Raw genomic sequence first — 26,704 nt, forward strand, 5'->3', positions numbered from 1 at the left:
GCGCAAAATCAAAATAACACTTGCCTCAAGGCGTTTTATATAGTAACGTGAAGACCCTACAATGATACAAAGAGAACAGAGAAAACCCCAACAATCATATGACCCCCTATGAACAAGCGCTTTAGCAACAGTGGGAAGGAAAAACTCCCTTTTAACAGGAAGAAAGCCCCAGCAGACCCAGGCTTAGGGAGGGCGGCCATCTGCTGCGACCAGTTGGGGTGAGGAAGAAAGGAGAGAGATTAATAAAAACACACACAATAAAAAGAATATACACTATGATCTCCGTGCTCTACATGGCCACCTCTCATAATGTAGCTAAGGTTCACTAATAACTCTTTAACCTTCAGATGATTACGGCTCAAGCCTCGTGCAATGAGACTGTACAGTTACCTTCTGTCGACTCAGTTCAAATCAGTGCTGTGTGTATTACTTTTTTAGCCTTGTTCCGCATGCACATTTATATACCTACTGTTTAAGCTTTGAGTGCAGGTTTTGCTCCAGTGCTCTCAGTGCCAGTTCATATTGAACAGCAGGCAATATTCGTTTTTAATTCGTTTTTAATTGCTAACAATTTATTTTTCTGTGCTTTGCTTATAATTTTGAATTCAAACCAGTTTAACTATTTGTAAAGTCAGATCTTGCCAACATCATGTTGTTATATTTCAACTCAGCCTCCAAAACTTTCTGAAAACTTTCGTTCCTGGTAGTAATTCATGTTATGTTTTCATCTCTGCAACAGATTCAAGCAGCTGTTACAATAGACAGTACCCATTTGTATCCAGATGATTTCATTTCAGTAAAATCATTGACTTGAGTTATTATGTCTTTGCATGACTTTGTATGCTATTCATGGTTGCATCAGAAATCTGTACATACTTGTTTCACCTCCCTGTGCAGTCTTTGACAGCTGTGCACTTCACACTTCACACTGGAATTGCTCCAAGCCCTTCAATTTGCCTATTTTAATGTTTTCACATCTTTTATGTGAGCTTCAGTTCATATGCTCCTCCCATTCTCGGCCTTCTTCATTCACGTTTATCTCATTTCTTATTTAAAACAGCTGACTGGTTCTCTGACCTTCAGCTTGTCATTCTCCTCACATGTGAATATCAAGGGAATAAAAAGAAGGACCTCCACTCCCTCCCACCCAAAAGCCTTTAGAGCCTTCAGACTTCACTGGCTTTATTCAAACACTGTCTCTATCCACAAATGCTACTAAATGGCCCATGCTTAGAGAGCTTTGAAGCTCATTTGAACCTCTGTGAAATTACATTAACTCAACATACGCCAATCAAGCCTCCCCCCAGCATTAATCACTAAATCAGGCCAGGTCACCACGCACACACTTTAACTTCTGCCAAGCTGTTAATTAGAGCTGGCGTATCGCCAAGGAAATAATCAAGGCATCAATAAATTATCAAATCATTTCCTATCCGAGACAAAACCCTGCATTATCCTCCACCTCACAATCACACTGCCATTTTTACGCTGCTTAATTTTTCATTTGTTTGTTTTCCCTCTTTCTCTGTTATTTGTACCGCTCTTACCCTTCTCTTCTTCTCTTTTATTCCAGGTGAATAAAATTTAAATGCTACTGAAGGTGTGCAAAGCCATTAGGATGAGTGCATTGCAACCAGCTTCTGAGAATTTGACAATCCCTTCACATGATTAATAACCCTGAAGTCATTGCCAGACTGAAGCATCTGATGGTCTGCTTGAAAGATAAAGTCCAATAGCCCAATAGCAATAAAATCTGCATCTATTAGATTGCTACCACTGGCTCAACATATCCTGATGACAGATCCTCCTCCTGCCGACTAAAGAATTGGCTGACGGTTCCTCCCTTTTTGCTGCTTAGCCAAAATGGTGGCCATCAAAGGCTAGGCTTTGTGACCATCCGGGTACTCAAAGTGCATTTCATGTAGCCACTGTGAAAGCACTGGTGCAGTTAGAATAAAAAGTTGAATTCGATCCACACAATTATTCTGAATCTGTATGGATTATCCATGTCACTCTGGCCTAATTCATGCTTTAACTTCCAAATGCAAGAGTGCAAACTACTGTGGTTCATAGAAATAGCATACATGATTATGCATTGTGTCTAGCTTCTGTAAATACGTAAATATTTAATGCGTTGTGTCAAGCAGATATACAGTCTGCTTGGTCTCTATGGTTTCCAACTAAGGAAATCATTGTATTAAGTATTTCTTTTAGAAATTGTCCAGTTTCTGGTCTTGTGATGTGGTTGCCACAATGAAATCATTGCCTGCAAGGTCAGCTTTCACCCAAGTCCATGTCTACACAGCTCGTGGTAGTCATTTTAGCTCAGTGTGTGCTCACTGAAAACTCTTTTCCGTGTTTGTTTTACATGAATATTGTTTATTTAAGCTCCTCTTATAAATAGAAAAATTTTATTGTTCTTTATTATCATTGCTTCGTTGTTTACTTGGAGTTTAATTATTTTTGTTAGCTTTGAGTGAAATTATGTGCTGTTCATAAATAAGGATTTATTGGGCGACATTGATGATGGACTCAGCAACTCTTTTCTTTTTATTTTTAATGATTTTGGGTTGTCTTATTTATCTTGTTTAATGCTGTAGCTTTGTTAAGACAAATGAGTGCAATCCTTATATGGTAGTATTTGTATAAGTCGGGGTGTAAACTTAAATACATTTGCAAATGCGCATATGTGCATTCGCAGAACCTCTTGAAATCCTAAATATAGTCAAACAGAGCAGGAAGGGCAGAGAAGGATGTGATGCAGATGATGCACTGCATCGCTCTCCCTAATGTCCCTGAAGATTCATTAATTTGTGTGAAGTTATATAAATAGTTGAGTAATAATGATTGGCATCTGATATTATTCGACTTAAAGTATGATATGAAAATCTGTCAGCTTCGTTTTACAGTTTCAGTCTTCACATTACCCATGATGACAGATCTATTCAGTTTTACCTTAAGAGCACAAACAAATTTTTAAAAAGTAAATAGACCCGAATCAAATTATCTCCAAGTCATTTAAAACCTAAATTTAATTTTTTAAGGGTCATAACTTTTGAAAAAACATACTCATAATGAAATTAAATGTAAGCAAACATTTGTGTTGTGCATTCATGATGCATATTTAATAATATAAAATGTTATTTATATTGCATATTAAAGATGGTCATCCATTTGTTTCTGTGGTCCTGTTTCTAAGTTTTACAGGGGAGATGACAAACACAGGAGACTGTTCCAAAACAGGTCATGCACAGGAAGTCAATGGAACATGTAATACACATGAAGAATTACTTAAAAACACAATAAAGAACACAAATATATGTATTAATATGAAATTAAAAGACTGTAAACTCAGCTGGAAGGTTTTACAGGGGCTGTCTGAAAGACATTTTTCAAAGACTTTGTCCCAACTCCTGCTGGCAATAAAAAAGAATGCAGGTTTGAGATACTCCCATTATGGTTTTATTTTTTGGACCCAGAAGCTACATTCATCTCTTACAGCAGCGGCCCCCAACACCCGGGCCAAAGACCACTACCGGTCCATGAGAGTTGAGGCTCGGGTGTGAAATTTATGGTTTTCAGGGTTTTTATCGTTAACTTGGTTTCCCTGGGTCTTTTCCCGTGTTGTAGTTGTGTGCCTTATTTTGAAAAAAATATTTACGCGTTACCACAGTGACCAGAGATCATTAAGTGGCAGAGAGGAGGACGTTACTCTCAATGTTGTTGGCGCATTTCAGGAGGGCGCTGCTAATAAAGCTATACAATTACACAGTGAATTCGTGTTTATTATTATATTTACAAAGTACCACAGTTTTTGTCTTGGTCATATCATTTTATTTTGTTGTATTTATCTGTGACACCTTAAAGGCCAGTCCGTGAAAATATTGTCTGATATTAAACCGGTCTGTGGGGCAAAAAAGGCTGGGGATCCTCTCAATGATTATTCTTGAAAGGAATTGTTTATTGAATTAATAATGAACTCAATAGAATCTGATTTAGTAAAGCACTATTGTCTCATGTCCTTCTTTTGTATACAGTCTATATGAACTCTAGAAATGGTTTGTATTAAATTCGTTTACATTTGAAATGAATGTAAAGCTTCTCATTTGTTTTTGAATCTGCATCGTTTCAATAAGGCATTCAGTCTACTTTGAATCTGCACTGAAAGAAACGAGCTCTGAGTTGCTTCTGTTACTGGGTTACAGTTGTTAAACTTCATAATCGATCATATTTCACCACAGAAAGATGGAAAATTTCTGACCTTCCCCCATGTAAACTCAAATCTCTTCTCTATTGAAAAATGAAGCAGCCTAGGCAATTACTACATTGTACACTGTAAGCAATTCAAGGACTATGTATTCAATAACGCCCACAAGCTACGGCAGTTTTTACCTGACATTATACATTTCTTTGTATAATGGAATGTAATGGAAGATTGATCTAGCTGAAGCAGTGTTAACATGAATATCCTCAGTGCTCGAAATAAATGATTTTGTTTATTTTACTAACTCAGCAGTTGTCAGACATTTTCTACCATGTTTGACTTCAGAAGTTAAAAAAAATCATACCCCATTAACATTAAAAATAATTTAACTTAAATATTATTGACATAAAAGGTAAACAAGATAGAGTCAATAAACTCTTTATTTTTCCCTTAAAAGAGTCAACCATGTGTCATTACGTTTCTCATCATGACCATCAAGACATTGTTTCCCTGACTGTGCATTAATCGATGCCACTGATAGAAACGCCTTTCATATTCACTGTGTATAGTGTTTTTACAGCGTCTGTGGACGGGGACCATTAATTACTGCTCTTTCATGACACATACGCATATTATTTAGTTTCTTCATGGAAATTTTTATCATTTGGTGTGAAACATATCCTGATATGACACAATCAAGTCGCACTGTATCATAATGAGGAAGGTGATTTTTGGCTTTTGTAGGTAGCACAGAACAAAATGAAATAGGAAAATGAGCACAACAATAATTCATGCAAGACGAAAAGTCAAGCTCTGTCAATCACAGAATATGCTGGCTCAGATTAAACTGCTTAAGCTGCTCTTGCCTGAATTTTGTTGCTGCGCTGTCTAAAAGACGCTTTGCTATCCACCTCCACCCCAGCTCCTCAATTTAATTTTGTGTCTGACTTATCAGTGTGATATTTGTTATCCTTAAATCCTGCTCTGTTTCTTACCGTAGTGGAGAGTATTCCACATGCTCTTCCCGCCTTGGGTTTTCCATTTATCTACATGGAAAGAAGAGCTTTCAACGCCTTAGGCTTTCCACGCTTGCACGTGGAAGGAAAAACAGAAGCATACTGTCACATATAATTAGGCTTTTCCAGTTTTAAACAAGACTATCTAAAGTGGGCCTGACTGAAATAGCATTTCTCAGTAGTTTGATTTTATTGATTATATCTGCTTCATGAAACCTTCACAGAAGCAGAGCAGAGGATGCTAAAGAAAAGACGGTAAGGTCAGTGAGTCAGATTCAAATACTCTTTAGAGTGTGGCCAAGTGGAGCCTCCAAGAGAGATCACCTCCAATGAAATCCACCATACCTTTGTCTTAAGCTTAACCACAGTAAAAAATAAATAAATAAAATAGCTGGCTTTGGCTTTGGAGCTGCAGTTTTTATTCTATTGTCTTACGGGAAAAATATGTTTGGTCACAACTCACAAATAGCCTGTGGAATACATGTAAGCAAGGTGTTCACATGCAAGTAAAGTTAAAAATAGTTATGCCAATTTATAGCCAGCTAATTAGTAAAGTCAGGCTATATATCAATGAATGTGTCATATCCCACCTCCGGTCTGATAAATGGACGACTGGCTTTCAGGGAATTAAAATCAATTCTGTAATTTTCTGATGATTGATGAAAAGCATCTGTCCATTCATACACGTCTGTCCTATGATTATGTATGTTGTGGTGTATGCATTTATTGGTTTCACCTATTTACAGCTTAATATTAGAGCCACACTCTTATGCCTGCTGAGTATAATGAAAATCCACTGCAATCATGAAGCAGTAAAGATTGCCTCTTGCCTTGTCTTGTTGAAATGCAGCCTGCATGTAATCAATGCAAATTGTGATATATGTTGCCCAATCTTATATTTACACAGCCAGTATTTCCTACCTCCACTGACCTGTGTGTCTGTATGTACACAGAGAGAGAGAAAGAAAGGAAGGTCACCTGTCTCTGCCCTTGTTGGACATTGATGACTTCTTGCTGATGCTATTTAACACTATAGGGAATACATAAATAAATGTTTACATGGACATTACCAGGCCAGACCTGGACACAAACACGGGTAGAGTCAAGGACACAGAGTCACTTCTGACAAAATATGGTTAAAAAAAAAAAGAGCTCATGAAATAACAAAAAACACAAATTAATTTACTTACACATGCAAAGTGCAATCTGTTCAGTGAGCACAAGCGTTATTTTCAGAAAATCTGACACTGTAAATGCGACAGAGTGGTTTAGGTGTTGATGAGGCTACTGGAAGAGCTACATTTTGAATCCTTTTCTGTCTGTGCAACACAGTGGTGAAACATGTCAGCACGCATGCAGTCCATCTGTTCTCGGTTTCTCTTTTGAGAGCACTTTTGTAATATTCGAGTCACTATTGGGTTTATTGATTGGCAGCTTTTCCACCATCCATCATCAAAGGGTGAGTCTCCTACGTCTGTACAGACTGTTTAAATTCCAATCCTCTCATCTTTGAATGAATGTCCTGTGCAGATTAAGCCAAGCAGTCCTGAGGATTCAGATTAAGATTAGCTGTGGTGTCGTGTTTTTAATTAGTGTTTTCCACAGCAAAACACAGACTTTCATTGTTTTTTAAGTTATTTGCCTTATAGAATCAGTTGTAAGTCCTTGTGTCTGCTGGTTGGTTGTCCTTTGGTCTACATTGTAGGTGCTTAAACTGATTGCAATTCTCCAGGTGCTACCAAGAGTAAACAAGCCTTAGGTGCTGTGTCACCATCACTTGACTTTTATTAATGGGCTACTCCATTTCTATTTGTATCACCCTTTCAACTAAAATCCTGGCCTCACAACACTTAACAAATTGGCTGATCCTGTGACCTGCCTTTGCTATTTCACTAACAATAAATGATGGCTGTTAACCAATACTAGTTAGGTTGCTCAATAATCTGATCAGGTAATAAATTTACTTTTTGCTGATGTAGACAGATAAGTAGGACAATAAGTGTGTAAGTATGTGTTAGCCATGCTATATATTCAAAAGTATTTGGACGTGTCCATTTTTCCTGGCTTTTGCAGCACGTGTTTGATCTGTCACTACAACAAATGATTACAATAAACCATTTTGTTTATAGGCACCTTCGAAGACCTTCAAGACACTTTACATGCAATTAAGTGTCAAAATCAAAGTCTGGAAATAGGAAAACACCTTGAAAGTCTTTAAATAACAAATTGAACCAACAAACTAATAGAACAGACTATCTTAAAAAGATGTGTTTTAAGACTGGCTTTAGTTAAGGAGACAGTGGTTGGCATCCTTAGTTCCAGTTAAGGGGACTTGTCTTTCTGTCTTCAGTTCTTGGTTGCCATCTAGTGACAGATGTATTCCATTACACCATTTCCATAGCTAAAGACACCATTTCTCTTCATTTTAAAAAAGGCATCAAAAGACCAATTTTTAGTGATGCACAAAGTTTTATTTTTGAACAAGACAAAGGTGCAGTTACACAATGGTGCTGATCTACGGTATCATGTAAAACCCTACATGTCTTTTCAATGGGTTGTAAAAATCATGCCAGCAAGTTGCTTCCTGATTTTGCTGAAAAATATGGACCGCGTATTAACAGTCTCTATTGAATTACACTTCCTTGGTTATAATGTAAATGTTAAAATGTTGGCATTGGTTAATTTTAACAAGAACTGTTCATGCTTCAAAGGTTAGCATTATTAATGGCTAAATGTGCAACCTGAAACATCTGCTCTCAGGCCAAAGAACCTCCCATAACAATTTACATACACTACTGTTATAAAATGTTAAAAATGAAATTGTTGATTTGTGGACCTCTAAAATTTTGGTGTGGAAATAAGGCAACAATTTTAAAGGATGAGTTCTTGATTGCGTTGCTTGCTTTTTTATTGCATTTCCTCATTTAGTCTGAAACTGACGTAGCATCAGAGAATCTAAATGAACGTTCAATGCACTGCAGGCTAAATACCATCATGTCAGTAACAAGTGAGAAAGTTTCACGTGCACTCAATCCAGCTTCAACACTGCATGCCTTGTAATAACAATACAAAATGTACAAGCAAATGCCCTTCCTGTTCCCATACCTGTGCAGCATTAAACATCTGCTCTTGTATTTAATGTGTATAGAATTTGATGAACATATTTACCCAGAAAAGAAGAGCTGTTGAAATTAGCAAGCTCAGGCTGCATTTACATGATTGGAATTCAAGCAAAGCTCCTTAGAAAAATTAAAACATAGCTTGAAACCAGTCATGCATGCACTTTTTAAAAAAATTAAATTCACCACTCTCTCTTACTGTATAGAAGAAAAACACAGTTTGACTGTTTGTCACCGTTTAGTTTTTGCAGCCTACTTAACACAGTCCTTAAATCAATCATTTATCATGCAGGTGGTTCCTTAGTGTATCCTTACAGAAGTATTCAGTATTACTTTAAGGGGAGTTCTTCCATAGTATTACATAAATGCCAGGCTGAATTAATAATGAAGCATTTTTTCTTTTTTTTAAATCAGCAAGAATCTAACTGATCATCATAGCTAAGGTTTTGGCAACATAACACCTCAAGACATCCTAAGGTATGGAAGTTATCAAGACACTACGTTATAAGATAAGATTTCAACAGTCTCGCGTTACAAACTCCAGCAAGCTTTTGAATGTTAAAGTGGTCAGTGTTTAACAGAAGACGTGCTGAAATGCTACTCATACGTCTCATAAGAGGAACCAAAATGGCAATTCTCTTTATTGTTTCATACAAATCCACACTGTGTAAGTGTCGTCTCACTAACTAAGTACCATAACGAAAAGGCTTCTTGTCTAAGTTAAAGAAAGGTTTCTAAACAGCTATTTAATCAAATTCTGAGTGGATACAAAAGTAACCGTAATCAAGCATTGCCAGTGAAGTGTTACATTACAAACTTAAATGTTGATAAAGGATGATCCCGTTGTTTTTGTGAGAACTCGTTTTTACTGTTATCGCAAAAAGACAACTGCACATAACCGCCCAATATAGTCTGTATCAGCCATCATCTACAGTGAGCCTGTGGCCACGAGGTCTAATGATACGGTCATGTTGGCAATCGGGGCATCAGCCTCTGTCACAATCAGCAGGTCTGCCAGCAGAGCAGTCCTTTCTACTTCAGCCCAGCCCACCCCCTTTCTCCACCTGAGACCTCTCCGGTGAAAGACAGAGGCGAGGGAGCACAGAGGTCAGAGTCTGTGTCCGACTCCCCCTCTGCTAGCAATGGTCTGACCCTGGCACAGAGTGAAGGTCCACCTCCGGCTTCGGGCCCTGCTCCGGCTCCCCCTCCTAAGCCTGTAAAGAACGAGGGCCCAAAGAAGTCCTCCTTGGCTTGGGAGATGCTGAAGCCGCTGAACGAGCGCTCCAGCTCCTCATGGTCAACCGACGGGATGGAGAGGGATGTGTCACTATCTACTGCGGTGACCTCTCGATGGCACCTGTGCCTCCTGTTGCGCCTCTTGCTGTGGGAGCCGCTCTCTCTGCCGCTGCCACCCTGACCCGAAGAGGATCTGTCATGAGCTGGAGCAGGTGGAGGTGGGAGGCGGAACAGGGTGGGCGAATGGTCGCCGCTGCCACCTACTGGCGAAGGGGTGTTGGCCACGCTGCTGTTCCAGGCAGGCTGGCTGATGGGGTTTTGCAGTTGGTGCTGCCAGGAGGTAGAGGGGCGGCTGTTGCTCCCAGAGGGAGTACCAACTGATCTCGCCACGGATCGACCAAGTAAAGGGTCTTTCTTTTCCAAGGACCCGTCAGAGCATGGGACATCAGCTGCTGAGCATGTCTTCACCTCCTGTACCTCCTCCTTTTCCTCCTTCTCTTCTTTGCTCTCCTCGGGGCTGTGGTAAGGCGGGGCTGGATACGGCTCCCTGGAGTTGAAAAAGGCCTCTGTTTCGGAACGGGGGATACCCATACGCTGCACATACACATTAACCAGGAAGTCGAGTTTCCTGTCCATGCAGACCACCTGCAGAAAGACAGAAAACGGTGTTCCATCAGAGGAATCAACATAAGTTGATGTTGGCGGGAAAAGAAAAACTTTCCAGACTGACCTTCACAGACCTGGGTGAAACATTCCTACCTGCTTTTCCACTTTGACCAGACGTCCCATCATACTCTGGTCCTCCACAGCATCTCCTCCACCTTTGGGACCTTTACCAACTATCTGGTCAACTCTAACATTTAGAGAAAATAGTGTCATATATTAGATTATAATATGATTATACAAGTGTATAGTTATATGTATAGTAGATATGCTCTGTTTTGCCACAGGGTCTGACCCCAATATTTTTAACTCAAGAAGTTTGGGATGCCAAAATGTAGATTAGTCTTGCATTGAAAAGTAATGAAATTATTTTAGTGATGATTGTTGTCAAGCTGCAAATAAATATGTTTGAATGAATAAATGATGGCCTTACAGAAGGTGAACGTTTCCTGAGACACTACTGAGTTCAGGTGGATTGTGTGGACGCATGCATAATGTGAGTAAGACGATCTTTTTTTCCTTTTCTTTTTTTTCGTTTAACAAAACAGAGTCTAAACTGAAGGGACATTTTGTCTGCGGCCAAAATGCATCACTTGGCATGCTTCAGTGGTGCTTCATGCTTCATTTCCATTGCATCCTACTGGGGGAGCTCTCCCTCTGTCTTTCTGCTAAGAGAGCAAGCATTTAGCACTTCAAACCCCTCTTGAGCGAGGCCATGTGAAACGGCTCGTTAAGATTCAGTGAGCAAACGGCAAAATGTCTTTTTTTAGCCTTTCCTTGACAGCAGCTGATATCATTTGTCACCAGCGCTAACAGAACAACATCCTTAAAATGTTCTACATAAAGCAGTCTGTTAAGCCATTTCACTTATTAACTATTGCACCTGCACCCCTGCTTTCATGTATCACAATCCCGCTAGCTCAATGAGACATGTCAATGGCTTGAACTCAAAAGGGGTTCCATCAATCGAACCAGTAAGGTAGCATGTAACTGCTACTATGGCATAAGGAGGATAATGCTGATAAAATGGTCATTCTAAAGGTGCAGTCTATTAACCTAACCTAGGAACTTCAGTGGACTTCTTATGGCGAGGTGTTGTTGGGGGAGGCGGCCCCACAATCATATCTATCCTGGCAAGGCACACAGAGACGATATGAGTGCAATGCAGAATGAAGCAACGTGGGAATCACATCAGGTATGGAGAACACGTCTGCAATATATTCCACACACGAGACATACGGTGAGTCTGGCTTGTTTCATGGATGGAAAGTGTGTGTGATTCACTGATGGAATATATTTCTTGTACATGTTAGACCTTCAGGGGATCAAGGTGTGAGGAGCTCGCTTGTAGGAGGGAAAACTGACATAGAAAACAATGTGAATTAGACATCAGTGTTACATCCAAAATCAATCTGTGGCACGTTCAGAGCTGAAGGAGTGACCGCTAATAGGACATCAAGCTACCGATATATGTAACAGATCTGAATACAACACATGTATCTGGATAAATGAAACAGGCAAATCAATGGCTTGTGTGTCACAACATGTGTGTATCCAGTGACCACTAAAAGCACTTTGTTAGTAGATGAAAGCTCCACTGTTATATTAAGCTAACTAAACTAACTACTGACACATATTTCTTAAAGAAATGACTAATTCAAGAGTAAAGGACTTCTTGCCTGGTCTGCAGGTTCTTAATGCGCGACAGCATGTCCAGGTGACCAGCGGAGTATTGCTCAATCACGTCCATGACATCGTAGGGTCGCAAGCTCTCTTTGAACCTCCTCTTTGACACCAGGAAGCTCATGATGCTGGGGGGGGAGAGGGGGCGAGACATCGTTGTTAAACGTGTCACGTGACAGGAAAACAAATGACCAGATCACAGCAGACATTTCAGAATAACTCCCAAGAATTCTCCTGCTCAAAACAAACAAAAAGTGCAATGCGGAGTAAAATGCAAATGAAATATAACAAATCAACGGTTTATTTATTTAAATGATTAATGCTTTAGGAAAATATGATTGGTACAAACTGAATGCACACCAAATAAAGTCATTTGATCACATTGATCAGATAACATTTTACACTGTACGTATGTAACAGAATTATATGGAAAATTTACATGTAACCAACTTAAAACCAACATTTTGGGCATACATTTTTGGTAGCTGATGGTTGTCATCCATTTTACATTAAATATATATGTTGTCTCTCAAATGTCCACAAATGTGTCCTATGGCAGCTGTAATGCATGAGGTGAGACAGGTCTTTCATTCCCAACTTGTGAAAAGGGGCCTTTTGGTTTTTCACAAAATGTCATTTTTGCAATATGTAGCATAAAGTTGTGAAGAGCTCTATTTTAAACCACTTCTTTTAAACATAACCAAGCAGTTTATGATGACTAATCCTAAACCAATAGTTTTTGCTGTCTTCTGAATCACCACTACCTCCACATCCTACTAATGAGACCAGTTATTTCTGAGCATCTAATATCACTGAGGCTGATGCATCGAGGCACCAGCGTCAAACATCATGCACATCTCTGGACGTCAGCAGCAGCCGACACCCTGGCATGGCAACCAGTGTTGGTCAAGTTCCTTGAAAATCGTAATTAGTTACTAATTACTGATTACCTCTCCAAGAAAGTAATCCCATTACTTTACTGATGACTTATTTTCAAAAGTAATTCGTTACTTTATTACTTAGTTACTTTTCTTTTTAAATACACAACCTGAATACATAATAAAGCAATAGACCTTTCAGCCCAATTCTATTTTTTCTGCATAATCCATCATATAAAATCAAATCAAATGAAAAAGTCTCTTTTTAAAACTTGTCGGAATCTTTTAACTTAACTACATTCTAGCTAATAGTCCATCATTGTACATTATTTATTATTATTATTACTTCTTTAAACACTGAAATAGCTACACAGATGACCACAGATGTTATTTTTACACTACATGAAATAACCAATCACAGAACCATAAAAACCTCTTATTCAGAGAGTCCTTACCAGATTGCTCTGATTGCAACTTTCAAGCCTGGTGGTAACTCTTGAGTGAAGAATTCACAGTGGCAGCTCTTATCGTCACCAACTTCCTCTCCCGGAAGGCTCGCCTCTAGAAAGCAAATGCAAGGACACTCTTTTAAAAAAAATTACATCTGCTTCCGCATGACAAACGTCACCAGCAGAAGCAGAGCAGAGCCGTTGCTTTCAGCGCCAAAGGTGCAAGTGTCCGTGTTACAGTTGGTCTCAAGCCAGTTAGCCAGTTTGGGAGTGTGTGAGCAAGCTTCGTGGGACGACAGGTAAAAAGATTCGGTGCAGAATTGAAGGATAGTGCTGAGGTGATAAAGCTTTACTGTAACCTTCAAAGACAGGTACTCTCTTCCCACCACCAATTACAGATTAGCACTGGAAGGCTGGTCTACAGAATTTAAAGCATATTGCATGGAGTTGTCAAGGCCTAATTAGTGGAAATCAGAAATTTTCTGAGAATCTGGTAGGGAAAGTGAGGTCTCCTCATGCAAGCTAAAGCAGGGTTTGGGAGCATGTCTCTGGGTCAGTTTTGGATAATCTTGGCACCACTTGACTTGAACCCGTTTAGCTTAGCCTACTGCTACCATAAATACAAATGTATTACATGAGGTGCTCTAACAATCGTAACAAGTAAATATGGAATAATTAGTTCCATGGGAGACTCTGCTAGACTCATGCCCTCAGTCATCACAGTGAGAAAAACAGCATAACAAAGGGTTCATGTCAAGTGAACATATCTCAGCAGATATCAGCATGCAGGTTTCTCAGACTGGGTGAAGCTGACTTGTCTTTGGATAATTTTCCCTATAGAAGTCAACCAACAAAATATCCCAATGCCTTACTTATTAAACCTTCAATTGCTGCAAAAAGAGAGAGAGGAGAGACATGGGAAAAGATTTGTTATGGATTCTAGCAGGATGAAAATGGCAGACAAATCAATTCCAAACATGGAAAACTGTGGAGTCTATTGAATGGTTTCTGGATCATGTTTGAATGGGCTGGTCTCTCTTCTCTTAGATTTAAGCTTACCAACTACATATGTTTCAAAGCTTTATATAACATGTATGGTAAACTATACAGCTAGACATTATAGACTATGTTACAGTCTTTACTGAAGACATGTCATGATGACTTGTCTAACCTGGAGAACTCTTCAGTCCAAAGTCTTCGTCCTGCATTTCAATCAGCACTTAAACATGCCATGAAGTGAAAGAAGAAAGACAGCTAATGAGAATTGGTTCACATTGCTTAACAGAAAGCAAAGAAATGGAGAGAGAAGAGAAATATTCTAATGATAGTGACACAGATGACACATGGATGCAGTGGGACTGTCTAGCACTAAATGATGACACCACACCACGACATCCAAAGTGACGGTCTCCTGAATGTGTTCTTAAAAATTTGATTTGTCATAGAAGTGACAAATTTTTGTATACATGAAGGGAACATACATGTCTGCATGATAACTCAGCTACAGTCTCCACATTGATTGCAACTCAAAGAGGTTTTGACAGTAACTTCTAAACTCACACAGCTGGTGAGCTGCTGACCTGGCACTGCTCTGCTACATGTTCACTGGCAGCAACTGAATGTTTGTCAGATAAACTGTTGATCATAAACAAGTTTTGCCAAAGTATTCTGTGGCTAAAAGTTTACTCGTCCTGGGCATGAATGTTATGGTAAGTTTTTGCTTTTATTGATTTCGATAAACTGTTCTTTTTCTAAGGTCAAGTGATTGTACAGCATATAACCAGTGTTGCCAACTCCTCAGTAAGGAAAATCGCTATTGGCTGTCCTAAAAGTCGCTAGAAGTCGCTAAATGACGTCATTGCCTAATTTGCATAATTGGTCATGCTAATCTAATTGTAACCTATGTTGTTGGAGAGAGAAATAACATCGTGGAAGAGACATAAAGTGAGTAAAAAATGCCTTAAATGCATTTAGAGTTTATTTACAACTACAAATTAAATTTCTTTTAGCAATTATTGGTTTTTTTAATGTCACAATTCCAACCCTGCTCCTTTACCCGGGCTTGGACCGGCAAAAGTGACCCAAAATAGGCACTCTGGTGGAGTTACTTTGTGTGTGTGTGTGTTTATAAGTAGTTTTAAACCTTGTGATCCACAAAACAGCATAAGAGTAAAAGAGTAAAAGAAGAACTGACTGCGTTACAGCACCCGCTGCTTGTTGAGAGTAAAAGCGATACACGCTTTCACGTCTTTTTTAAGCAACCTTTTTTAGAAAAAAGGTCACTAAGGGGTCTGAAAACTCGCTAAATATAGCGACAAAGTCGCTAAGTTGGCAACACTGCATATAACGGTATACCTGGTAGCTATCACCTAGCTTATGACATAATTGTGTCTGGATATTTAAACTTGTTTGTTTCCTGGTATGGACCTTATGGCTTTTAAGTAGAATTCCCAAATTTTCAATAAGTCTGAGTTTGGGGCTTTTGGAAGTATATTCAAAAAGCTTAATATCTTAATGTAATGTTAATACAGCTGAAAAATATATAGGCAGTCCTCATTTATTCATTTTATTCATCCTTTAAAGTACCAGTACTGCTGGCATCAAAACAGCTACAGAGCATGATGCTACCGCCACCATGCTTGACAGCTCATACAGGGTTGTTAGGTTTGAACACCTCACCTTTAACTCCTCCAAACATCTCTTGTCACTGGGGCCAAATAGCTCAACCTTTGTCTTGTCTGACAATAAAACCTTCCTCCAGAAGGCATTTAGCTTGTCCATGTGGGCAGCTGCATATTTCAGTTGAGCTTGATGGGCTTGATTTTGAAACAGGAGCTTCTTCTTGGCTGGTACCCCCTCAGTCCACAGTGATGTAAACTTGCTTCACTGTGTACCTTACAGCAGTTTCCAGTTAATGTCTGGTTTGAGCCTTTGTGGTTCCTGGGCTGTTCAGGAACATGCTAACTAATTTTCTCTTGTCTTATCTGAGGGTGACAGTCTGGGTCTTCCTCTGGACCTTAGAAAACTGGCGACACATCTGAATAACTTGTATGTTTAAACCGATTGTCCTGGAATCTGCAAGTGTTTAGAAATGGACTGTTAAACTTCAGGAATGGACAAATCCCCAACGATCAACTCTACTGAAAATTTGTGTGCTATGCTCAAAAGCTAGGTCCCTGCTTGGAAACCAACATGTTTAAATAAACTCTACCAATTCTGCCAGAAGCTTGTTGATGGCAACCAAAAGCATCTGGTCAAGGTGCAACTTCCCAAAACATTTAGCCAAATATTAGTTGAGGTGTATGTATACTTTTGACCCCGTGTGGATCTTATGCAGCCAATTCTTTTAAGAAAAAGTTATTATTGATGTATCCTGTACAATTCTGGACCTCAGAAACAGAACAGTTGAGAAAAAACATTAAAAACACACACTTACCATTTATGCCCATGATGAATGTATGTATACTTCTGGCAATGATTGTATATTGAGCTAGTGTTACTAGTAGTGTTATAGTTACATAAGATTTAGTTGGTTTTGTTTTCAGTTTTCTTTAATATAAATAATTTTGACTCCTAAAGTTTGGTCTCTGAACAAATAGCCAAGGTCATACTGGCTCAAATGAATTCCTGGAAATTTTGGGAAGTGCACTCAACTTGAATTCTTCTGGAACGTTAGATATCACGTTTGTGTATGCAAGCTAAATGTGAAGCCGGAGCACAGAGATGAGACACCGGAGGAAGCAGCAACCCGCTCACCTCTGCTTTCAGGCTCCATACAAAAGCTAGGGCCTCCATGTCCTGAATGTAGTTTCATATTCACAACACCCACATCTCTTTTAATAAGTGTCTGCCATTTTCTACAGTTTTCATGATGGTTTGAATACAGTTTCTGAGGTTTCCCACCTACAATAATAGAATTCTCCAAGTCTCTACACTGTATGGCTGTGTATTCAGTTATACTACACAACACTACTACACTCATTCTGGTCAGATGATGATCAGTTTCCTCACCCTCTGAGTTTTGGCGCGAGGTGCTGCCCCGAGCTTTGAAGGCATTTTTCGCCCCTCGGTTCTTGTCGGTGAAGCTCCAGCTCTTGGTGACCTTGCTGGGGCTTGCTTCAGCACCATCATCTGCTCCACCTGGAGACTGGGCTTTCCCCTTGGACACAGGAGCCTTAGAAGGACTGGGAAACACTTTGTCCTTCAGACTCGGCTTCCGACTAAAAAAGGAAGTAACAATACAGTAAATTAAGCCTGTTTAACTCTGCATTTATCAGCATCATTTTAATGAAAGACTACCTGTAGCTAAATGTCTGTATTCTACTGTGTTTAAGCCCTAGCTTGTGAATTTGTAGAATTCATCTGCAATGTGATAATAAATCTTACCTCAGCAGAAATGCAAAATGGGCAATGTCCTACAGCAGAAGGAGCCATGTCCACAAACGAACATAGTAGAGCATTCGGTGGTTCAGGCAAGCAGCAGGAAGCTACAAGCAGGCATGCATGGGAAGCAAAGTGACACTGGGTCTCAAAAGGAAGAGCTGTGGTCTGGCTCTATGCAAAAAAAGTGAACACAAATCATGCAACAAAAAAATAAAATCATCGTCGTATGGCACGTGGTAACCATTAGGTAATCAGCAATATGCACCTTGCCTGCTGAACGGGGCTGAGTGGGCAAAAAAGACAGCCAGCAAATCAACTGCAAGACGTTACTAAACAGAAACCATAAAAGAAGGATGTAAATCTGCACCTTTCCTGGGGAAAGGGTAAAAGTTAGAAATAGCTCTTTGTTGCTTTTACGTGTGAATCTCCTCATGTAGACATCAGAAACAGAGCTTCACTACGCTACAAATAGTAACAAGTCGGATTGTGTACTTTCCGTAGTGCTACATGTCCTTATTCTGTGACTCCTCTACCTTTACTTGCACTTGTAGAAGAAAAGAACATTGGTAGGAATAGAAGGAGACACACAGACTTGCAGTGCAGTTGTTAGTATCTGTGCAGCAACTATACCTAATAGCTCTCGGACAGCACCCGCAAAGTCTGTCTTTGTGTGCATTTTCATTACTGGAGTGGTGGGCAGTAGGAGGAGACACAAAAAAGATCAAATAGAAGTGGGTAGAATCACAAAAACAGCAGCGTGTGCCAAGATGCCAGTAACGCTTTACTGTGACTGTAATTTATTCCTCATTTAAAGAATAAAAATTTTTGGTTTTATTCATTTTGCCATTTAAATGATTGTCTGATTTTACACGTGAGTCTAAAATATGCAATTGGATTATAAGGAGGTTTGTCATTCAGCCACGATAAAGTGTTACCACCTTGTCAATAGTTACACTTGTTTTCTGTGTTAAAAAACAGAGTGATAGAAAAATCAAGCAAAAGTGTTCAAAATCACTTTTTCCCAAGGTGATGCTGAAAGGTAGACTATCAAAGAACAGCATATCGGTTAATATTTAATAAAGCTGCCAGTTGGGAATGAGGCCAAAGTGAGCTGATCTTTGAGCACCATGTGAGCAAATGCAGCGTGACCGTTCTTGAAGGAGGCACTTAACACGCAGCCACACCCATGTCAGACACACAAACCCCCACTCTCGCACACTGATGTACAGTAAGCACACTCCCCCAAGAAGAGTGTCTCAGCAGCAGCTAAGAGCAGAATTGAAGAGAAGGCAAAGGAAAGAGGCGAGAGATAAAACCAGATCACAGACCTGGGAGAGGTTTCTGTTTGTGACTCCTTCCTGTGAGCAGAAAAGGCATAAATGTTACACAATGTAAGATACAAGTTATGGACATGGATGAAAAATTATCTGTAAAAACCTGAAAAAAAAACCCCAATATATATGTTACCACACGGGGGCAGTGGAAACAAGTTCTAAACAACAGCAACAGTTGCCTGCTTACACTGAATGATCTTTCATATTTTTATGAAGATTAAATTTTGTGATGAGTGTCCAGTATTTACTCACTCTTCTGCAATGGTTTTTGTCTCCACTGACAAAAGAAACCTTAGGCTATTAAGTAAATACAAAAGGTAAATGGACTGGTTCTTACATAGCACTTTTCTACCCTGCCTGAGCACTCAAATCGCTTCGTTCACATACAAGCACTTTTTTCTATTCTTAAGTGCTTCCTATCTCCTATTCACACTTCAGCACCTTGGGGTTCAAAGAATCTTCATTTTCAAACCAACCAAAAAGTTGACATATTTTCTCTTAATATGTAAAACTACAGTGAGCCTCATAACACGACTCGAACAGGTATTCCTCCAGGATCAAACCTGGACCTTTATTGCTAAGATTTTGCATTCATAGGCAATTGGTACGGTGGCCCTGAGAGGCCAAATAGACTGCAACTTAGGAAAACACCAGCAATAAGAAAAACGCTGCAAAAGTGCACAAAACACAACGGAAATAGAAAAAAACAAAACGGTAATAGGAAAAAGCAGATTTCCGAAAGCACAAGGGAAGTGTTTCTGGGGAGACAATAACCCGACAGACCAGTTGCAGGAACAAAATATGCTAAGAAGTTAAAAGAAGTGGAGGATCTATCGGTTTTGTGAGGAAAGAAAAGATGAGAGGTAAGTGTGTTAGCCTAACTATTAGCCTAAAAGTTCGTCATCAGTATTATATGAATCATGATAAAACACACCTACCATGTTTTGGGTTCCTGCAACTGGTCCGTCGGGTTATTTTCTCCCCAGAAACAATTCCATTGTGCTTTTTGAAATCTGTTTTTTCCTATTTTTGTTGTTGTTTTTCTTATTTCTGTTTTGTGTGCTTTTGCAGCATTTTTCTTATTGCTGGTGTTTTCTTAGGTTGCAGTCGGTTTGGCCTCTCGCGGCCACCGTACATTTGTTAGGCATACCTGTTCAACTGCTTGTTATCGCAAATATCTAATCACACTGCAGCAATTCACTGCATTGTGGCCAAAACGTCCTGCTGACATTCAAACTGAGCATCAGAATGAAGAAGAAAGGTGATTTAGGTGACTTTGAACATGTCAGACAGGTTAGTTAGAGCATTATAGGAACAGGATCTGCTGGGATTCTCCCCACACAACCGTCTCGAGGGTTTACAGAGAACGGTCTGAATATATTATAATTATAGTAACCTAAACAACCACTCGTTACAGCCAAGGTATGCAGAAGAGCATCTTTGAACGCACAGCACGTTGAGCTTTGAGGTAGATGGGCTACAGCAGCAGAAGACCACACCTGTCAACAGGAAACTGAGGTTACAATTTGCACAGGCTTACATCTTCTGCTTCCAGCAGGATAATGAGCAACATCACAAAGCTCAAATCATCTCAAACTGGTTCCTTGAACATAATAACATGTTCACTGTAGTCAAATGGCCTCAACAGTTACCAGATCTCAATCCAGTGGAGAACATTTGGCTTGTCCTGGATCAGGAGATTTGCAGCATGGGGTGGCTGTAGCTCAGGTGGCAGAGCAGGTCAGCCACTAATCAGAAGGTCGGTGGTTCGATCCCAGGCTGCATCCTGGCTGCATGCTAAATATCCTTGGGCAAGATACTAACCCCATGTTTGCCTACTGGTGGTGGCCAGAGGGCTGGTGGCTGGCAGCCTCGCCTCTGTCAGTGCGCCCCAGGGCAGCTGTGGCTACAATGTAGCTTGCCATCGCCTATGGGTGAATGACTGAATGTAGTGTGAAGCGCTTTGGGGTCCTTAGGGACTACAGGCCATTTACCATTGTTATAAAGAATTCAGGCAGTTCTGAAAGCAAAATGGGGTTTAACTAACTTCTACCAAGTAGGGCTGCTCGATTATGGCAAAAATGATAATCACGATTATTTTCACTGAAATTGACATCTCGATTATTTGACGATATTTATTTAACCCTTTAAGACCTACCATAGAACCAAGTCCGCCAGAGCTTATTTTTTTACATGTTGTAGTGCCATTTTTGGGAGCATTTCAAGTTGCTATACATCAATACAACTGTTATAGCCCATATTTTAATAATATGTATGCATTAAGTCCATAGTAACTACATTAATTGCAAAAAAGTGCAATAAACTACAAAAACATTAAAAATCGTTTTTGTTTTTTTTTACATATATTTCTACTTGGGGAAATTTAAGAGGCTTATCCCTCAAAACTTTAAATACAAAAAAGTTGCAAAAAACAGTTTCCCACCACAGGAAATTTATTTTGAGTGTCTTCATAGTTTTATTTTGGAGATACAGCAATTTTTATATACTGCAGGAAAAACAAAAAAAACAATCCTATGATGCAAATTTGCAAAGAAAACAGCATGTGCATCAAAATAAACTATTTTAAGCAGTGCAATTCGAGTTCCAAGCATCCCAGCAACTATTCAGAAAAGTATAGAGTCAAACTTGACTTATAAAAACACCAGTATAGGCTTTTAAGGCCTGCAAGTAAAAAACTACATTTTCCGCAAAATGACGTCACTTCCGGTTTCGGACAGGAAATTGCAGACATGCGATAGTTCGCATTGAGGTCTTGTTCAATGTGGGAAGTGTTACGAACAGCTGATCGGATCGGCAAAGCGTGTTTCTGGAATATTATGTTTTTGTTCCTGCAAGCGCTTTTTATGCAATATTTGCAAAGTTATATGTGGAAGGAAACCGTGACCGAGGACAAGCTGATGGCATAAGATGTAAGTACAACTCCTCCGGTTTCATATGCAAAACAAATTATTGCGCTAGCTTAAGCGGTTCTGGTTCTACAGGGATTTAAAGGGTTAACAATAACAATGTATTGAATAATGACTTTAAAAAATAATATTAAATAGTGTGCAAATACTGATAACAGTGCAAATGTTTGCAATATAAGAAATAAATGAAAAATGTAAACATCTATGTTTAGTGAACTTTGCAGTGTTGCTCTGTGGTGCAGCTATGACACCGTAGCAAAGTTTACACACTGTGTCTACTTGATCCACGTCTGACTCCGCGAACCCATAATGTTTCCACACCACTGAAGTTTTTTTTACCTCTCTTTTCAACCAACGGCAGTCACTCTCCTCTCCAAATAACTTCTGCTTAGCTTCCCTCGGGTCCTCTTAATTGTTGTGACGCGTTCGAAATGCAGAGAGGTGCGCTCGATTTGCCACACGGAGCAGCGCGAGAGTAAAGCACGAGGGAGGTGCTAATAATCGGCTCAGTCATTTTTAATGATCGTTGAAAGCCCAGATCGTAATCGTGATTAAAATTCGATTAATTGAGCAGCCAAGATTATAACTACTAAATTGTCTGGTAAATGTATATTAATGAATTTTCTAAGTGTCGCACAGGTTTTCCAATCAAGTGGGGTTGAAAATTTGCTCTGGCTATAGAGCCAGTGAAACTGTCAGTGTTCTTCCGTGCTTGCCCATTACAAATAAACTAATAGAAGAAAACAATAGTTTTAAAAAATGTTCCATAAAATTCATTCATTATGGTCACAGGTTGATGTTTGCATCAACAAGGTGTTTTAAAATAAATGTTTGGTTAGCCTCTTTTTTGTTAATCTACAGTAAATGAACTGAGTGCAACAATGAGCTAAGTGCACACAAAAGCTGGTAACACAAAAGGAAGGCCCAGCAACACAGGAAGTGTAGCGCAAAGTGTGCGGCAAGCAGACCAGTCTCACAGGGTTCAGAGATCTTATTCCTTTGTGACAATCAAGGCATTCAGTGTATATTTTGGGCAGTGCACATAGTTATTTCAGCCTCTGATGCCCTGGTCCCTTCTATTTCAAGATCACTGAGTCACCGTTGGTGTCATCATAATGAGATCATGCTATCACACCAACAACTTTGTCACTCCTAATGTCATTGTTATACCTGAATGATTTGCCCTTCAGATTCCTCAGCAGGTCCAGCTGATTCAGAGGTGGGATAAGTCTGGGAAAAGACAAAGAAGAACTTCAAAGAAGTCGTTCTATCAAGACAGCCTCATCAGCTCAGTTGCAAAAGGTGAAAGCTCGCCTTTGGGCTTTTTAAGCTAATTGCCTTAAGTTATGTTCAGTTGGTCATAACCTTTTCTGCTTAAATTACAACTGGAATGTAAGTGAACTCATTTCAAAATAGACAACTAATGATTTTCTACTTCTAGATTAAAAGCAAAAGAAATCTGTGTTGTGAGAGTCGAGCAAGGCAGCTTATTTGCTAATTCATACAGCTGGACACCAAAATGTCTGCTTAATTTTTCAAATTGGCCAAGGGCAGTATTTGTCTTTTGAATAGCATTTCAGAGTGCCACTGCTAAGACTCTCATCTGCTTCTCCATTAAAAAGAAAAGCCTTATTAAAGCAGAAAGTGTAAATTCTTGTGATTCTTCTGATCCAAGAAAGATGTTTAGAATACAATAAGATGAGGTTATTCTGTGAGCTCAGTTTTCAACTTGGCTTTCAAGGTTCAGAAAGAAGGCAGAATGTGATATGGGTAAACAGTTGTATTTCCTGAAAATGCTGAATAATGTGTAGCATGATTCAACCACTTTATTTGATCGGTTACCTGTACATCGGAATAGCTACAGTCTGCTCGTAAAAATCCCACGTGGACACCAGATCTGTACGGGAAAGGTTGGTGGCATAAAACCTCCAAGCAGCCTGGGTGAGGAAATTTTTAAAAAGGCTTCTCAGTTTTTTTGTTTTGAGAATTAAACAGTGTTTAAAATTGAATCTAGTGATCTTATCACACAATATACCTGTAGGAGGCCTGCAGCGGGGTTACGTCTCTTCTCAAAATGCTTCTGTCTGTGCTGCTCTTGGACTTTGAGGGCAAAGCCAGAACCCAAGATGCCCTGTACAAAAGCAGAAACTCATAAAATAATCAGTGACCTTTACTGACCTCAGTGGGCCAGGAGGAGGAATTACAACAACAGCAAGTTGTCTCCTCCTTGTCCCTTAACGGTTCTCCGAAGCAATCCAACAAAACATCTGGGGTTATAGAAACCTGAGAGGAAATGCTGATGTTAAATGCTGTGCCAAAAGTAGTGACAGGAAAAGTGATTGCTGATCAAGTACAGTTTCCTGTATGATTGACAGAACGAATGGGAGCTGCTTACTCAGAGCTTACTGCTGAGTGTGATATCTTTAAATCTCAGGTGGAACAACAAACACTGACACGTACTTTAGCCACTGAAACTACATCATCAAACTCAGGCTTTCTAAAGAAAACGTGAATAATGAGCCAAGTTTTTTCAGCTCCTTTTAGAAGCATCGGTTGCACTAAGCTTTCTTTGGACTATAAAAGACTGGATGCTTGTCCCAAAAAGACAAACATTCGCAGTTATTTCCTCACACTGCTTCTATGGTGTTTTAGTGATCTGATGAATACAAATCTTATTTTCACTGTCGCTGTACCTGTAAAAAAACTGGCTCTCTAGCTCAACTACATTCACCACCTGGTTGCTGCTTTTTTATGTCAGTTATTGGGCAATGGACCTGCTTGAGTGATGAGATGAGCTACATGATTTGAATAAAAAGGTTAATGAGAGTCATTGTGGGATAAAACAGGATGTTTTCTGGGCTTTAAAACGAAAACATTTAGCTGATAGACACTAAAATGCTAGGTGTTGGGTGCTAAATGTGCTATCCTGTTGTCATTTCAGGTTACTCACTTGATTAGATACATTTCGAATCCATAATGTTGAATCCATAGCATGAATGCACTACTGTAGTTATGATATCAAACTAAATGAAACCACAACCTATGGAAGAGCCTGCCAGAGAACACAGAGTATATTCTCTTAGGGCAGAGCAGTGAGATCAGGCAGATATGCACTTACAGAGAACATCATAATGGAGAGAGAGTAAAGGCATATAAATGAGGATCATTTATGATGTGCACTTTGTGTGAACTCTTGTCAGCGGCTTCAACGCCCTAAAGACAAGCCTACATACTTACAGCAGGAAGGGCAAAGAAGGCAACGCCGATCAAGCTGAACGTGGCTGCTAGTAAGCGTCCATTCCAGGTTTTGGGAACCTTATCACCATAACCAATGGTGGTAAGAGTTATCTGGTACAAAAAAAAAATAAAAAACAAACAAACATTAAATAGCTTTTTTAATACCTGTTTTTTGTAAAACTGGAAATAAAGTAAAATGAACATTTCTAAGCGGAATATTTGTCAAAAATGCATGTTGTAAAACAGAAAGCAAATACTGAAGATCCATGTTGTCCTTGTTAGTCTTACCAGCCCCCACCAAAGAGCATCAGCATACGTGTCAAACTCATTATTTGACTCCTTTTCCACGGAGTAGACCAGGAATGAGGCCAGGATGAGGCACAGGAAGCCTATGTACCACGCTGTGATGAGCTCCTACAGAGAAAACCAATACAGTGACCACTGGGAAATTAAAGTAATTAAGTGTCATCTTGAATGCTTTGCAAAAGTGGCAATGTAACCTCTGTCAATGGGTACAAATGGCTATTCTGTAACAATATTGGACATCATATGTGAATCTCTTGCCCTGTGCGGCAAACCAAGCATTTCATAAACCTCTTTATTTCCCTCGTCTCCACAAAAGCTGCAGCCTGCCATCTCTCCTTCTCATGTAATCATACACAAACACCCACAAACCCTGTAATGATGTTTCTGCAGCTTATTAGTAAAAGCAAATAATTAGATTTTCCAAGCTCATTTAAATTAAACAGAGAGAAATATGCTTCCTTGTCATGATAGACTTTCTCGGAGGAGACACCTTTGATAATAGAGTGTCACTGAAGTAACATAGAGTCCATCTCCTCCAGGATTGCACATCAATGCACGCCATTGCCAGAAGATTAGCCAGCAAAGTCTCAAGATCATCGAGGAGATTCAAGGAGACATGACGTGAAAGGGTGTGGAGAAGCCGTGGAGAATTTTATGCTGCCTGTAACATGCTATGTAAAACAGGCATCAAGATGAAATCACTGGACCAATTGTCATTTCTGGGTTCCTCCTCAGCGTGCCCTGTTTGGTGGTGGGTTACTTATGGTCTTTGGAGACCATATCCATGGACGTGCGCAGAGGCTAGGCAACAGCACCCTGACTGCCATTAGGTATCAGGATTAAATACTTGGGTTCAGACAATGCCCAGCCTCATGTGGCGAGAGTATGCAGGCACTTCCTGGAGAAAGAAGGAATTGATACCACTGACTGGCCCTCACGCTCGCCTGACCTAAATCCAACAGAACACCTCTGGGACATTATGTTTCAGTCCATTTGGCACCACCAGACTGTCCAAGAGGTCAGTGAGGCCCTGCTCCCTGTTCCTTTAATATATTTTTGAGCAGGGAATATTGAAATAGGGTAAAATGGCTGCATTTTTCTTGCATATGTGCAAAGACATATGGATAAGACAACAAAATGTTTCTAAAATAACATATTTGTAAGCCATGATAACTTTTCAAATTCCCATTTATTATATGCGCTGGACTTTTTCTCTTTGTTCTTTCTCAGCTCATTTATGTGGGTTACAGTTACTCTATACTAAAAATA

The 26,704-nt window shown here is 39.6% G+C and overlaps 1 protein-coding gene across 3 annotated transcripts in view; it reads right to left on the reverse strand.

The window, feature by feature from the left end:
• Positions 1–7,683: 7,683 nt before the first annotated feature.
• Positions 7,684–26,704, reverse strand: part of LOC147305230 (potassium voltage-gated channel subfamily KQT member 2-like) — a 41,202-nt gene continuing 22,181 nt past the window's right edge. The window contains exons 5-18 of one of the 3 annotated variants that reach the window (XM_086276852.1): positions 25,418–25,543; positions 25,130–25,240; positions 23,928–24,023; positions 23,735–23,829; positions 23,063–23,122; positions 18,960–18,989; positions 18,262–18,315; positions 17,260–17,468; positions 14,420–14,467; positions 14,121–14,138; positions 13,255–13,360; positions 11,918–12,049; positions 10,335–10,428; positions 7,684–10,220 (exon numbers count right to left, since the gene is read on the reverse strand). In XM_086276852.1, coding sequence (XP_086132978.1) covers positions 9,372–10,220; positions 10,335–10,428; positions 11,918–12,049; positions 13,255–13,360; positions 14,121–14,138; positions 14,420–14,467; positions 17,260–17,468; positions 18,262–18,315; positions 18,960–18,989; positions 23,063–23,122; positions 23,735–23,829; positions 23,928–24,023; positions 25,130–25,240; positions 25,418–25,543 — 2,028 coding nt within the window. In that variant the 3' untranslated portion in view covers positions 7,684–9,371. The remainder of the gene's footprint in view (positions 10,221–10,334; positions 10,429–11,917; positions 12,050–13,254; positions 13,361–14,120; positions 14,139–14,419; positions 14,468–17,259; positions 17,469–18,261; positions 18,316–18,959; positions 18,990–23,062; positions 23,123–23,734; positions 23,830–23,927; positions 24,024–25,129; positions 25,241–25,417; positions 25,544–26,704) is intronic. The other 2 variants (XM_086276850.1, XM_086276851.1) reach the window with 2 other exon arrangements.

This window comes from Aulonocara sp. 'chitande type north' Nkhata Bay, linkage group LG20 (genome assembly GCF_057382095.1).
Source record: "Aulonocara sp. 'chitande type north' Nkhata Bay isolate Kocher_YH1m ecotype deep benthic linkage group LG20, A_spYH_male_GT1.1, whole genome shotgun sequence".
NCBI lineage: Eukaryota > Metazoa > Chordata > Actinopteri > Cichliformes > Cichlidae > Aulonocara > Aulonocara sp. 'chitande type north' Nkhata Bay.